At 46.2% G+C, this 14,919-nt stretch overlaps 1 protein-coding gene across 5 annotated transcripts in view; it reads left to right on the plus strand.

Moving 5' to 3' along the window:
- The window catches only part of ELP1 (elongator acetyltransferase complex subunit 1), a 167,001-nt gene that overhangs the window by 113,692 nt on the left and 38,390 nt on the right, over nucleotides 1–14,919 (plus strand). For 4 of the 5 annotated variants that reach the window (XM_074994466.1, XM_074994465.1, XM_074994467.1 and 1 more), the window contains 7 exons: nucleotides 2,143–2,222; nucleotides 3,132–3,269; nucleotides 4,135–4,220; nucleotides 4,905–5,053; nucleotides 6,200–6,323; nucleotides 7,566–7,663; nucleotides 8,484–8,685. In XM_074994466.1, coding sequence (XP_074850567.1) covers nucleotides 2,143–2,222; nucleotides 3,132–3,269; nucleotides 4,135–4,220; nucleotides 4,905–5,053; nucleotides 6,200–6,323; nucleotides 7,566–7,663; nucleotides 8,484–8,685 — 877 coding nt within the window. Of the gene's footprint in view, nucleotides 1–2,142; nucleotides 2,223–3,131; nucleotides 3,270–4,134; nucleotides 4,221–4,904; nucleotides 5,054–6,199; nucleotides 6,324–7,565; nucleotides 7,664–8,483; nucleotides 8,686–11,638; nucleotides 11,939–14,919 lie in introns of those variants that run through there. The other variant, XM_074994469.1, reaches the window with a different exon arrangement.

The following is a 14,919-nucleotide window of genomic DNA, read 5'->3' on the forward strand; positions in this document are numbered from 1 at the left end:
GCCTTTCTCCTCTCCTGGAGTACTCACTTCTTGTATGCCTTGTCACCTATTCCTGTGATCACCAGGGTCCTCAGGATAATCCAGGCAGAAGGAACACAAACCATCTTCATTGCTCCAGCGTGGCTCAGGCAGATCTGGTTTCCTTTACTCTTTCACCTATCTCTTCATCCTCCTTACCTGCTTCCCAGCCATCCAGACCTGCTCTCCCAGAACAAGGGTTCCATGATTCATCCCAGGCTGCACAGCCTGACAGCCTGCCACATTTGACAACCTGGTTTCTCTTTGGATCCCAGAGCATGCACATCACTACTCTCAACAAATGAGGGATTTGCTCTTACAGAGCAGACAAGAAACACCTCAAAAAACCTATCTTTTTGAAGTGGAAGCGCTTCTCGTCTTGGTGTTCAGAAAGGGGCATACAGACAGTCCCAGAAGCCCCACTATTCATGATCCTGGACTACATCTTTTACCTAAAAGAGGCTCATCACTGTGTCACCTTACAGACTAACAGATTTTTTTGGAACATAAGCTTTCGTGGGCAAAGCCCTGCTTCATCAGATGCGTGTAGTGGAGATTCCAGAGGCAGCTCTTCTTAAGTATACAGGCTCATGAAAAGAAGAGGGTACCAATCAAGAGGAAGGCCAGAGTTGAAACGGTACTCTCTTCTTTTCACGAGCCTGTATACTTAAGAAGAGCTGCCTCTGGAATCTCCACTGCATGCATCTGATGAAAGCTTATGCTTCAAAAAAATCTGTTAGTCTTTAAGGTTCCACAGGATAACTTGCTGTTTTTGCAGATACAGACTAACACGGCTACCCCTCTGATACTTGTCCTCTATCACTGTCTTCACTCCAGTTCTACCCTTTTGGTGATCTCAGCCTTCCACCCATCTGTAGAAGGCTTCTTAGTGTTCACTCACCCAATTGTAAAGAGGTTCTGTAAAGGCCTACCAAACATCATGCATCCTCGCAGGCCTATACCTCCAGGTGGGACTTGGAACTGGTCCTTCACACACTTGTAGGACAACCATTTGAATCAATGGCCACATGCCCTCTGGCCATGCTAACAATGAAAACACTGTTTTTAGTAGCAATAACATCAGCCGAAAGAGTAAGCGAGAGAGCAGCTCTGGCCAATTCTCCACCATATATAATCTTGCACGAGAGCAAACTTGTATTACGACCACATCCTGCATTTCTAATGAAACTGTGTGCTTCCAATTCTGTATTAACAAACCTATAATCCTGTGTACCTTCTACCTAAATTGCATGCTTCCAATGTGGAGGTCAAACTGCACACTTTGGATGTCAGAAGAGCCATATCCTTCTGTGTAGATGGGACACAGTCATTCAGAAAATCAGAGATTATTTTTATCCATTGCAGAAAGATCAAAGAGACTGCCTCTCTGTCAGCCCAAAGAATATTGAAGCTCATATCCACATGCACAGTACACTGCTATTCCATCCAAAACAAACCACTGGTAGTGTTTCCAAGGTCACACTCCACGAGATCGATATCAACATCCATGGCCTTTCTAAAGGGAGTGCCCTTACAGGATATTTGTCGAGCAGCCATGTGGTCCTCTAACCACACGTTCATGGCCAACTATGCATTGCAGTCCCATTCCACCAGAGATACGGCAGTAGGTTGTGCAGTACTATCCACAGTAGATAACACCAAATGAAAACCCACCGTCCAACTAGGGAGGCACTGCTCTATAGTCACTTACCGTGAAGCACCCATGGGGGACAGCATTCAAAGAAGAAAGAGCAGTTAATTGCTTTGTGTTGTAACAATGGCTCTTCGAGATGTGTGTCCCCATGGGTGGTCCACTTCCCACCCACATCCTCTGTAATCAGTGCAGTAGACGTAGTTAGGGTGTTAATGAACCAACTGAGGAGGGAGTGGGGCTCCATGTGCTGTCCCTAGTGACGCGAACGGCATGCACTGGGTTAGTGCATGCACAGCCCCACTCGGTACTGCTCTGTGCTGCGGTACTGGGCAAGCCCAACACCTACCATGGATCTCCCACAGGGGACACATCTCGAAAAATGATTGTTACAACAAGAAGTGAGTAACCTCTCATTAATTTTGCTGTGTAAAGTAATAGTGTTAGTACTGAAAAGGTTTTGTTCACTTCAGGTTTTTCTGGAAAATGTGGAAACATTCATAAAGCAAATAGATTCTGTGAATGACATCAACCTGTTTTTCACGGAGTTGAAGTGAGTATTGTTCTTCTGATAAAAGAACACCTGGTAAATAAAGCTGCACTGTCATTGTTCTGGCAGCTGAAGAATCTCAAAGAGGATTCAGTCTGGCCAAGTGGATGGTGACCGTTTCGAAGTGCCAGGCTGCCTGGTCTGTCCATGTAGAGGGGTTGAGCTGGATTTTCTCACTTGTGGTCGTTGGTTTGATTTGGCCATCTGGGAACTTACATTTTGTTTGGCTGTATCAGTTTTTCTGGTTTGCTGGGTGAATGTTTGAGAGAACCTCACCAGTTGTATCAGTGGTTGACATACTCTTATGTAGGGCTGGGGTCTCCTGTGGAGAACTGCAGATCAGAAAAAAGCAACCATTTTTATCTAAGGTCTGTGTCCAGTCCACCTGAACATGGACTGAGGAGTTTCATGTTGAAATCTAAGCCTTAAATCATTATTTGGGGACCTAAACAAATGTCTTAATTTTTGAAAGTTCCAAGCACCCAGGAGATCAGACTAAGGAGTAGGAAATTAGCAGAAGCTCTGATTTATTTTTAAAAAAAAAAAAAGCTTGGCCTCTGATTTGCATGGAAGTCATTACGGTAATCTCTTGAGAAATCGTTTTCATATCAGAAGTTTCTGAACCCTTCCAAATCTTCTTGAAGCGCAATCTGCCTATTGCTCTGTGTCACTTGTAGAGTAGATATTTTAACTTTTCCCTGGGGAGAGGATAAGAGAATGAATCATGTATGTTGGATAGTAATCCGTTTCATGAGTCCTTTCCAGGTTTGCCAGATGATAACAGGTTAAGAGCTGCAAAAGAGAGAGAATACCATTAATGCTACTGTATAGATTGTTGTCTTTTGGCACAAGTATTTGTGCTGCACTGTGATTTAGAGACAATCTGTATTTATACTGCATGTTTCTTATTAGAGAAGAAGACTTCACAAAGACTATGTACCAATCCACAGTTAGCAGCAACATCCAGCTACAAGAGTATTGTGATCAGAAGAAAGTAGACCTTGTCTGTGATGCAATGAGAGTTGCCATGGAAAGCATCAGTCCTCAAAAGTAAGTGAAGTGGTACCTTCAGATTAGACCAGAACAGTAATAAGTCCTTTTTATGAGATGGCTGAACAGTTTAAAAATGTTTCAGAGGGTTTGAAGTGAAGCCATATTTTTCTTTAAAAATTTCTGAATATTTATGATATTTTTCACTTATTGAAAATTAGCTTTTGATAAGAGAGAAACTTATTTTCTAAAGAAGTTTTATTTGAAACTTATAACAAAAAAATCAAAAAATTTTGACAGCAGGGAAAGTGTTTTGGTGAAACAATTTACTTTAGAAAAAAGGCGATTTTTGGACAATAAGCTTTGTTTATGAAAAAGTTCACCTGCTTTAGTAAATTGCACTGAGCTCTATTGTCCAAAGCAAAAGGCTGATTTGATGAGGAAGCAAGATCTTTGTTTTCATTAAGATATATCCTCAGAGTCTATACATCTACAATATCCAGGGGATGATCTCAGGCAGAATGCCCTCCCTGGTGTGTTTTTTCATCTTTTTTTTTCTTTTCAAATAAAAAACAAAATCCCCCAAATCCCAACCTTTTCATTAAAGCGAAGACCACACTACAAATATTCATAAATAGAACTTAAAAATACAATAGAACTTTAGTCATGAATGCCTTGGGAATTGAGAATTGTTTGTAACTCTGCAATGTTTATAACTCAGTGTTATAGCTATTCTTAAGTGTTTTTGTTTTGTTTTGTTTTTGTTTTGTTGTTTGGTCCTTGCTCCTGCCTGATTGTGTACATCCAGTTCCAAATGAGGTCTCTGACTGGTCTGCTCAGAACTGTGAGGTTTTACTCTATGCTGTAGATTGTTGATCTCCATCTGATTGATTTCTTGCTTTGTGTCTTGTCTGTTTCCCCTCAGATACTGTCTTTCAATACTGACATCCCATGTGAAGAAAAGCATCCCAGAACTGGAAATTGCACTCCAAAAAGTGCATGAGCTGCGAGGTACATTGCTCTCAGTACAGATGGCAAGAAGGGGACTTCTCACCTTGTGGGGAGTTCATGCTAGTGCTGATTAATAGCATCATTTTCCCTGATATTTGATTCTGAAAAACAAAAATTTGTCCAGGCCTCACAAACTTTCATTCAAAAATCTATGATGTTAGCTGTCAATATGAAGTAACACTGGTTAGCACAAAAGACAGAGTCACGCACAGTTACTATTGCTTAGGCTCGTGATCATTACTCATCAGTCAGGGATTGCTTGATCATGTCAATGAATGAGCCAGAGGTGTGTTAGCTGTGTCCATGATCCCTGGTTTTTGCACTGATGTTCTGTGTGCCACATGCCCATCACTGGTCCCTCAGCATGGCACTCTTGGCTATCATTCTTCAGAGATAAAAGCAGGATGCAGGTTGTGTTGTCCCTTGTTTCAGGCCAGGCCCTGAAGAGTGCCTTGCTATTATACGGATAGCTGAGTTCGGCGTACTCAGTATCTCCTTTTTCAAGCACAAGACAAAGTAAATCGTTAGAGCAAGGGACTAGCAGTCTGCCTCTGAAGTCAGACTGTCCCGTTCCTAGCAAGTTTAGTGAGTGTGCATTCTCGTGATGCACCTGGAGCTCATGGAAACAGCCTTCATTGGAGCAAGGTACAAGTAATTTTGTTGGTTCTGTTCCCATGCTTCCAGAGAGTGTTTCACCAGCAGCAGAGGGGGTGACCGCAGAGGCAGCGCTGAAGTATCTGCTCTTCCTGGTGGACGTCAATGAACTGTATGATCACTCCCTGGGCACATATGACTTCGATCTGGTTGTCATGGTGGCAGAGAAGTCTCAAAAGGTCATTTGTGACACAACTTGTTCCTTCCATTTGACAGAATTACCAAAGTTTCAAAGGTGGATCACTTGACACTTTTTCTGAACCATAGCTTCATACCAGTTGAGACACCCAACTTCCTGCCCCCTGTCCATGCACTCCCAACAGGGCAGCGTCCCTACCCCTCACTGTCTCAGCATTGTTTTAGAAAACATCCATTCAAGTTTAGGGAGAGTGCTAGAATGCAGTGTGTCTGAGGCAAGAGTGCCCTGTTCGTACTGTACAGAGTTAATAGGGTGCTGAACTTGTGCAACTGGTGCAGGATGTCTCACTGGAAAGCGTTGTGAAAATTCTTGGCTTTCCATGTCAGTACTTTTGAGATGATCAGGCATATGGTGTACGGGGATCTCAGCTGACTGACAGGATGGGTGCCTGTGAATTTTCCATGGGTATAGTTTAGGAGATACCGGTCCAACTCAAGACTCAGTTTCTGAATTGGCTGGTACTTCACAGAGATCCTGGATTTCATAGTAGGAGCTGCTACTGGTCCTCAAGTAAAACACAGTTTGCAGTGTTCGAGTTTCTTCCTAATCATTAAGGTGGGAAACACTTTTTTTAAATGAAATCTGAGATTCTGGAATATCCATTTGTTGGCCAAAAGTCAGATGGAACAGAAAAGAAAGTAGTTTTGATTAATACTGTCAGGACATCAAAAATTAACAAAAATATAAATTGAAAATAGAGCCCCTCCTAAGTCTGCTTTTGACGTGCTAAAATCCAAATGGGAGCTGATTTTTCAAACATCAAAGCCAGCAATGAACTAACTAAAATGGCCTAAAACCATAAACCAGTGGTTCTCAACCAGAAATCTTCCAGGGGGTATCTCAGCTCTATTTTTTTTTAAGTGAGCTGAAACATGCGGGGCATGCATAACAAACCAGACTCCTGAAAAGGGGAACAGAAGTCTGGAAAGATAGACAGACAGATGCTCTCTCAAACCATCTAGAAGGACTGATACTTGCTAACTCTAAAGCTAGTAGATTTGATAGGTAGTTCCAGCTTTCCTTGGTGATTATGGACTGCATGTTGGGTGAGATTTGGTTGCCAGGGTATTTTGAATGAGCAGTTTTGTATACAAGAAGCAATGCAGTTGTTTGATGCTCTTTGCAGGATCCTAAGGAGTACCTGCCATTCTTAAACACCCTCCGAAAAATGGAAACCAACTATCAACACTACACTATAGACAAATACCTAAAAAGATACAAGAAGGCTCTCTGCCATCTCAGCAAATGTGGTAAGTACCCTGCATGTGTTTTGTCTCCAGGACGAGATTCTTGGTTGTATCATTTCACTTCCTTCTGTAGAATAGTTGATAAACAGATAATGTGTTGCAGGAAGCCAGGGTAGAATCCTTGTTTTGTTTTGTGGCTGTTGCACAGATTAATTTTTTTACTTGATTTTGTAGCTTGGTTTGGACAGGTATTTTGGTGAAGGTCCATTTTGGTGAAGCACATGTTCTGTCATCAGAGTGTTAACAGAGAGGGAGCCGTGCTAGTCTATGTACTATCAAAACAAAAAGCAGTCAAGTAGCACTTTAAAGACTAGCAAAATAATTTATTAGGTGAGCTTAATCTAATTCTTGACCTTCCCCACCCCTACACTTTCTGATTTGCTCACCTTGATTACTGTTTTTGGTTCTCTGCGCCTTAAATATTGAGTCTGTTCTGGTATGGTTATGGTCTGAAGAAGGGGGTCTGTCCCACGAAAGCTCACCTAATAAATTATTTTGCTAGTCTTTAAAGTGCTACTTGACTGCTTTTTGCCATCAAAGTGGTTTGTAAATCAAGTTGATAGGGTATGTTTATTATGGGCATGCAGCGATGGCATAGTATGTCTGAGAAATAATGACTCAGCCACTATTTCCTTTGTCCAGAATGTCTCCAATCATTTCATTATTGTTCAAGTTGTGGCCAGCAAATGATCCTGTCCCCTATGCAAAGCTCTTGTGGACTGTGGTGAGGCCAATCATGCGTCCCTTCTCCGAGAACAGCTAAAGTGTAGTTCAGTAATACTCAGATTTCACTGGTTCAGGAGTCAAATTTGTGATCAACACAGGATGTGAACTTAGTGCTTGCTGTAGTATAGTACTAGAGAGTCATATTTAAACAGTATGATGGGAACATCTTTAGCTTATACATTTATCTGCATCCTTCTCACCGTGAAATGACCGGCCAGGTATTATTTTATCAACTATGGTTGGTTAATACCACAGTAGAAGCATCTGATTAGTCAATTAATTAAATCAGTGTTGTAAAATCATGTGCTACAAAAGGCTGCAGACACAGCAGACACATTAAAGAGCTAGTTGCAACTTGCAAGCCTCAGTCTGAATGTCTGTTGTGTATTTGGTTAGCTGTGCTATAGCCCCACAACTCAACCCCACAGCCTTTCTGACAGTGTGAGTGAACTGGTTGGAGTCATGTGCCCTGCCATGCTGTGTTGGTTCCACTGGTAGACAGTGAATTGTTTCCCTTAGGCCCAGAGCACTTCTCTGAATTTCTGAATTTGGTGAAGGATCAGAATTTGTACAACGAAGCCCTGAAGCTGTATCCACCTGATACTCCAGAACACAAGGTATTTGACAGGTGCTGTAAACTTAGGGAGCGATTCTGGTATGCTTATGAAATGCTGATCTCTGTTGATTGCAAGGGGTTAATATGGAATGCTTGAAACCAGGAACTCCATTATCTGCACTGCACTTAGTTTTTTTTCCCTTTTGCTTTATGGTGAATTGCAGCTCTTCTTACTTCCCTTCAGTGGACGGGGGAGGGTATGTTTATACTGGGAAGTGCTTGCAGTGCTTACTGTCCCCATCCCCCTCATTTGGAGGTAGGGACAAGAACAGTTGCTCAGGTCCCAGTCCAGTGCAGCATTGCTGTCCTGCATCCTCCCTCTCCCCACCCCAGCAATGGTGCTTCCTGAGAATTCTGCCATCTTCCCATTGCCTTTCTGAAGTCACCATGCAGTTTGTGCAAAAACAGACATGTTACAGGCAGAAATCCTGAGCATTGTGCAAAAACAGACATATTACAGGCAGGAAACCCAAGCAGTGAAAGAGAGGCTACCCTGCAATCAAACACAGGGCTTGGCCTCATGGGACTTTGCTATGGTAGGCTTCACACTGTCTGCACAATAGCTGCCTTAAGAACCTAGGCAGCCCAAGAGGCACAGAGTCTAGTATGCTTTTGTGAATGCCCATTCTCTCTCGTTGCATGTTTGAGAGAGTACATGTTCATGTTTGTGCCCTGGGATATTGGCCAGGGCAATTGCTGAGCCCCGCGACTGTGAGACTGAGCCAGCTGGCTACTATTAGTTAAATCTGGACCACTTTTCTTGCCTCCCTCTTTTTTCAAGCCTGCTGGTGACTCAGTATTGTTTGGTCTGACTCTTCCAGGCTGTTGGCAGTGCCTTTGGGGAGCACTTGAACAAAAAGCATCTGTACGAGCAGGCTGGACTGATTTTTGCCCGCTGCGGTACTTATGAAAGAGCCCTCGATGCCTTTCTGAGCAGTGGCTGCTGGCAGCAGGCCCTCTGCATGGCCTCTCAACTTGGATACACAGCAGATCAGCTGGCTGGCCTTGCAAGGAGTCTGGCAGGTAAGAGTCAGTGGCCGAAGAGAACACAGGTGGCCATCTGGAATCACTGGTTTAGTGTGGAACTTGCTGAGACTTCAGTATGTCAGATTTCTTTTGCAGCAAAAGGGCAGGTTTTTCAGAGGCCCACCTGCTCAGGGGAGAAGAGTTGAGTGTGGAACTGAACTATTGCTAAGAGGTATGCCGTGCCACAGCAGCCTTACCATGTGCTTAGCTACTGGGGTGTCATTGAATTCATTGCACAAGCCAGTGCCATCATGGAAGAGTACCCTTGGATGCTCCATTAGTTTTGAATAAACAATCCTAGCAAGCTGGCTTCTGCTTCTCCTTCTCTGGTGAAGGAGAGGTGAACTTATGTCATACCGCCAAAACCATTGTGTTCGTCGAGTGCTTGCTCATATCTATTGAAGTTAGGTGTGCACATGCCATGTACATAGCAGCTGGAAGGTTCTACTCTTCTTGCTAACCATGGGGTTACCAATGGAGCCCCCTGGAGTGGTGCTGGTGTGACACTCTAAATATGACCCTCCCAACCCAACCGTCCCTCAATTGCTTCTTTCCACCATTGTGTCAGTGGGGTAGCCGAGTTAGTCTATATCTTCAAAAACAACAAAAAGTCCTGACATACCTTATAGACTAACATAGTTTGAAGCATAAGCGTTCATGGGCAAAGACCCGCTTCCTCATTCCTTATTGTTTCCACCATCAAGGTTGTTGAAAAAACTGTGGCTGAGTGCTTTGTTGCACGATTACCTGGCTTTGTTGTGCAAATAGTTGTAAATAGCTCTCTCTTAGTTATTGGTTGTTAGTAGTTAGTTAGCGTTAGGAATCAGGGTGTCCCCTCTGGTGTTTGGGCCAAGAAAAAGTCTCAGGGCTTCAAGCAGCACAGCTCCTGCTTGAAGTCCATGCCTACGAGCAACCCCCACAACTCCTGTCTTCATTGCTTGAGGGAAGCCTGTTAGGCTGACTCATGCTGCATTTCCATGGCTTTTAAGCCTCGAACCCCTAAGGAGCACAACTTTTGGTTTCACCAGCTCTAATGGAATCTGTGTTCCAGCCTCTGGGACAGGAGCCTGGACTAGGTTCTTCAGTGTGCAGCACACCATCTTTGATGCCGGGCCTGGCACACAAAACCAGTCTCCTCCTGGCACCAGTGATCCCTGCAGCCTCCTGTCTGCTGCTGCTCCCACTCTCTGGCACAGCCTTTGGAGTCCAAGCCATCAGTTCTGGCCAAGACTGCTCCAGCAAAAGCAGTGCCAGCAGGTTCTAATGGCCTCCAGGCCCAAAGCTCCAATGCCTGAGCATCTCATGCACCAAGCCTGGTTCTCCTGGACCCTACAAGAGGAGAACCGGCACTGGCTGGTCTCTCCTCCATATCGAACACCTACTAGGCAGTGCAGAGCCTTTCCGAAATGCTCTTGTCCCCAGCACAGACTGAGGCCTCTGCCCCTTGGCACTTTCGTCATGGGGCAAGCCTGACCTACCTTCCTGCTCCAGTGCATGACCACATCAAGTCCCAGCCATGCTCGGAGCTCAAAATGGCCACTCCTGGCGCCTGCTGGTCACACTTGCGGCACTGTTCCCTGTCCCATTCCACACACATCTACTTCCATTTGAGGGCTACTTCTGTGGCAGGCGGCTCCAGTTTGATGTCCAGATCTTTGATGTGCTCTCCCCACCGCACCGACGGCTGTAAAGCAACATCGTTCCAGTTTGGGTTCATCCTCCTGGCACTCTGCTCTGTGTAGTGTACTGTCTTGACCCCATTCTTCATAATGTGAGGGCGCTTCCTGGCACTGTCCACGCTTGGCTTGTGGTTCCTGATCTCCATGCTGGTCCTGCTCAGCCCTTGGGTCCCACTTTCCATGTCGGTCCTGTTTGGCACACTGATCTCACTTGGCATACCAGTCCTGATTTCTTCACTCTTGGTACTGGTACTGGTCTCAACGCCAATCCTATTAAATATGCTGATCCTGTTCTCCACACTGGTCTCATTCTCCATGTCAGCACCCTCCCCTTGCAGGACCTGGTCCCTTCACCTGTCTTGTCGGCGCAGAGGGACTCAGCACAGTTCAGCAAGTCACCGCTCTCCTCCAGTGGCATTTGCTGGCTCAGCACCCCCATGGCCACCTGGTTCAGCCTCTCCTTCTCTCCATGATGCTTCGATCCTCTCAACCCTGGTGGACCCTCACTTTGCCAGGGATGCAGGGGCCCCTCAACAGGCTAGTGGCAGTTCTGGATGTACCACCAGGGACAGGGTGTCATGTCCTCTTCCCAGCATCAATTCTCAGTGACTCATGCACCTGTGGTCACCATAAGCCATCCTCCAATGGACCCCAACTCTGTCTCATCTCACCTCACCCTCCTGAGGCGGCTCTTTGCACCCTGCCTCCTGAGCAATCTGGGGACTTGGCTGAAGCAGAACCTCTGTTGGCTCCCTCTAGTTCTTCCCCAGACAAGGCGGTGGTGGTTACCTCCATTTTGGGCCCTCCTGCATGGACTTTCAGGTCCTCCAGGACTACCCCTGCCGAGTGGCTGCCAGCCTTCTCTGTCGTATAGAAGAGGTTGCTTATTCTGATGATCCTGTGGTTGACATTTTAGCTCCAGAGGGTCTTTCATGTGTGGTCTTGCCCCTTAATAAGACCATTTTGTCCTCCACCAAAACTCTGTGGCAGACCCCTGCGTCTGTCCCACCAACTGCTTGAGGGGTGGAATAGAAATACTTTGTCCCTGTCTCAGGGTATGAATACCTGTTTGCTCCCCAGTAGTGGATGCTGCTCATGAGGAGGAAGGACAGGGCCGCCAGGCTCCAGCCCCCAAATCTAAGCATGCGAAGCGCCTAGATTTGTTTGGTAGAAAAGTTTACTTCGCTGGGGTCCTGCTTCTCAGGGTGGCCAACAAATTGGTCTTCCTCTGTCATAACTGTAACTTGTGGGCTATCCTCCTTTAATTCCAGGACTTGCAGTGCCAGGAATCATGGGAAGAAGTCAGCCCCTTATTCAGCACAGTAGAGAGGTGTCCCATGTGTGCCTCCAAGCCTCCCTGGACACTGGGGATGTTGCTGCCAGGGTCCTGACTTTGGGCATTCCCTTGTGCCAGATTGGCCGACTTCAGCTTTCCAGCCTCTGCCATCGGGTCCTGCCCTTTGATGGGGCTGAGTTGTTTGCAGACCAGACCAACTCCTGCCTCTACACTTAAGGGACTCTCATAACACTATGAAGTCCTTGGGAATTCATAAGCTGGAAGAAACCTCTCAATTCCTGGAGAAAGCTTTCTCGTCATCAGTCCAGGTATGTCTAAACTTTCCTTGGGGCCTAGACAACAGTTTTGATGGTGCACCTGAGGTCAGAGTACCAGTGCAGCCAGACCCTTCCCTGCCTTTTTTCAAAAGACTTGCCCAGTTTCTCCTGGCGTGATCAGCTGTAATGTTGGATGGGTTGGTCCTCCAGAAGGTCGCAATGAGCTATGCCACCCCCTTCTGCTCTCTACCTCTTCTCACCACCCCTACCTCGCTGCCTGTCCCTCTTCAGGAATCCCTGTCACAAGCAGCTTCTTTTCCAGGAGGCTCCTGGCCCTGAGTTGGTGGAAGAGGTCCTTCTCAATACAGGGTGTGGGAGTTCTACTCCTGATATTTCCTAGTCCTGAAGGCGAAATGGGGCCTCCCATCTGTCCTGGACCTCAGGGAGCTCAACAAGCTTGTCATCTCCCACAAGTTCCACGTGGTGTTTGTGGGTACCATCACTACCTCACTGGATCCAGGAGACTGGTATACCTCTCTTAGTTTGAAGGATGCTAATTTCCATGCTGCAATCCATCCTTCCCAGCGCTACCTTCAACTTACAGTGGGCCATTTGCACCTTCAATTTACAGCCCTCCCCTTTGGGCTCTCCACAGCCCTCAGGGCATTTACCAAACATATGGCAGTGGTGGCAGACATCCTTCAATGTAGTGGTGTTCCGGTTTACCACTTCTTGGATGATTGGCTCCTGCAGGGCCATTTGTTCTTCCAGGTGGAGGCCCAGGTTGCTTTCACCAGGTTTTTAAGTCCTGGCTGGACAAGGTCCTGGCTGGGATGACTTAGTGGGGGTTGATCCTGCTTGAAGCAGGGGCTGGACTAAATGACCTCCTGAGGTCCCTTCCAGCCCTGTGATTCTGTGACTGTGGATAGGTTGGGGCTCATGCTCAATCTGGGAAAGTCCTTGTTGATCACAACTCAATGCATAGAGTTTATTGGGATAGTTCTTGATGCTACCAATAGGAGAGTGTTTTTTCCCCGTCACTGTTTCCAGGCTCTCATGCAGCTCCTGTACTTTCTGTTCACATTTCCAGGCACCACGGTGAAAACATACCTCTGCTTGCTGTGGCTTATGGCAGTGTGCACATACATGGTCCAGTGTGCCAGACTTTGCCTTCGTCCCCTGCAGTCATGGTTAGTGTATTGCCCTGTCTGGGACGATATGGACATGGTTGTCACAGTGCCACAGTGGGTCTCCAGTGCTCTTTGCTGATGGCTAGACACCAGTAACTTGGTGGTTGGTGCCCCTTTCACGCCTGCACCCTACCATGTCTCTAGTAATAGATCCATCTGCTTTGGCTGGGAGGACTCCTCTAGGGAAGTTCACCACTTGGGCTATGTGGTCTGCAGAGCAACTCTCTCTCTACATCAATGTGCATGGGCGTTGGGCAGTTCACCTTGCCTATCTCACCTTCCTGCCCTACCTCCCGGGCCGCTGTGTCACAGTCCTGACTGACAACACAATGGCCACCTATTACATAATTGTTAAGGGAGTGCACGTTTCTCCCTGCTTTGTTTGAAAGACAGAGTGGAGGGCATATGTGCAAGGCAACCACTAGTGAGCAAGAAACAATTGACTGAAACCGTCTGCCAAGTGATTCTGGACCCCTGGGAGATATGATGCCTCCAGGTGGAGAGAGTGGGCTACGCAGCTCCCACAGGGAGAAACGTGCACTCCCTTAACAATTATGTAATAGGTGGCCAGCAGGATCTCTTTGCGACCCAGCACAACTGTGTAAATACCCCCAGTTTTGTTCCTTCAGGGACCTTAGTCTGTGCTCTCTGGCAGATGCATTCCTGATTCTGTGGACCTTGGGTCTGCTCTGTGCTTTTCCTCTCTTCCTCCTTGTTCACAGAGTGCTCCTCAAGCTCTGCAGAGATTGGGAGACCATTATGCTTGGGCCCATCAGCATTGGTACCGCACGCTGATGAAGCTCTCATTATATACCGTCTATTCTGTGTCACCTGATTCTGGATCTTATCACAGAGGACCACAGCAATATCTGCCACCTAGACCTTCACTCCCTTCATCTCACGACATAGCAGCTTCATGGCTGAATCCTGTTGAGAAAGTATGCTCAGAACAGGTGCGTAATGTCCTCCTCAGTAGCTAGTAACAGAGAGGTATCCATGTTAGTCTGTATCTTAAAACAAAAAAAGCTGTCATGTAGGACTTTAAAGACTATCAAAACAATTTATTAGGTGATGAGCTTTTGTTGGGCAGACCCACTTCTTCAAATCTGGAGAGAGTGCTGTAGAGCTATACAGATCTGGAGAAGTGGGTCTGCCCCACAAAAGCTCATAACCTAATGAATTATTTTGTTAATCTTTGAAGTGCTACATGACTGCCTTTTTGGTTTTTTCAGTAGCTGAAAGCCGTCCACAAGCTGGACGTTCTTGGCAAAGTAGCAGCACTTCTCCTGTCGGTGTCTTCAGCACAGCCTTGCACTCCTGTTGACTTGTGTCTGTGAAGTGCTGAACTAATTTGTTGTTCTAAAATAGCAAGTCCTGAGCTCTTCCTCACTCAAGGTCCACTTGGTGGCTTTCTCAGCTTTCTGTCTGGTGAAATGTGGATGTTCTTCTTCGAGTGGTCCCCGTGGGTGCTCCACATTAGGTGATGGGCTTGCCCTGGTGCCGCAGATCAGAAATTTCCAGCTGTATCTCATCAGGTCGTGCATGCGCCGATGCACATCGGTCCTTCGCGCGCTTTCGGTCACGTGTGCAATCCGGTCCACGCCAGTTCCTCTCAACTGCCAACGGCTGCAGACAGAATCCACGCTGGCTCCAGCGCCTGAGACACATACATTCATTTTAATATAGTTACTAGTTTTTTCTCTCGTTTTCTAAGACTGTTAAAGTTGTTTTCTTGTATGTAGTTATCCTCTTTGTAGCTGCTAATAGCTGTTAACTGCCTTACTTAACACTGAAAAGAGTTAAGCACC

The sequence above is a fragment of the Carettochelys insculpta genome, chromosome 5 (genome assembly GCF_033958435.1).
Source record: "Carettochelys insculpta isolate YL-2023 chromosome 5, ASM3395843v1, whole genome shotgun sequence".
NCBI classification, from domain to species: domain Eukaryota; kingdom Metazoa; phylum Chordata; order Testudines; family Carettochelyidae; genus Carettochelys; species Carettochelys insculpta.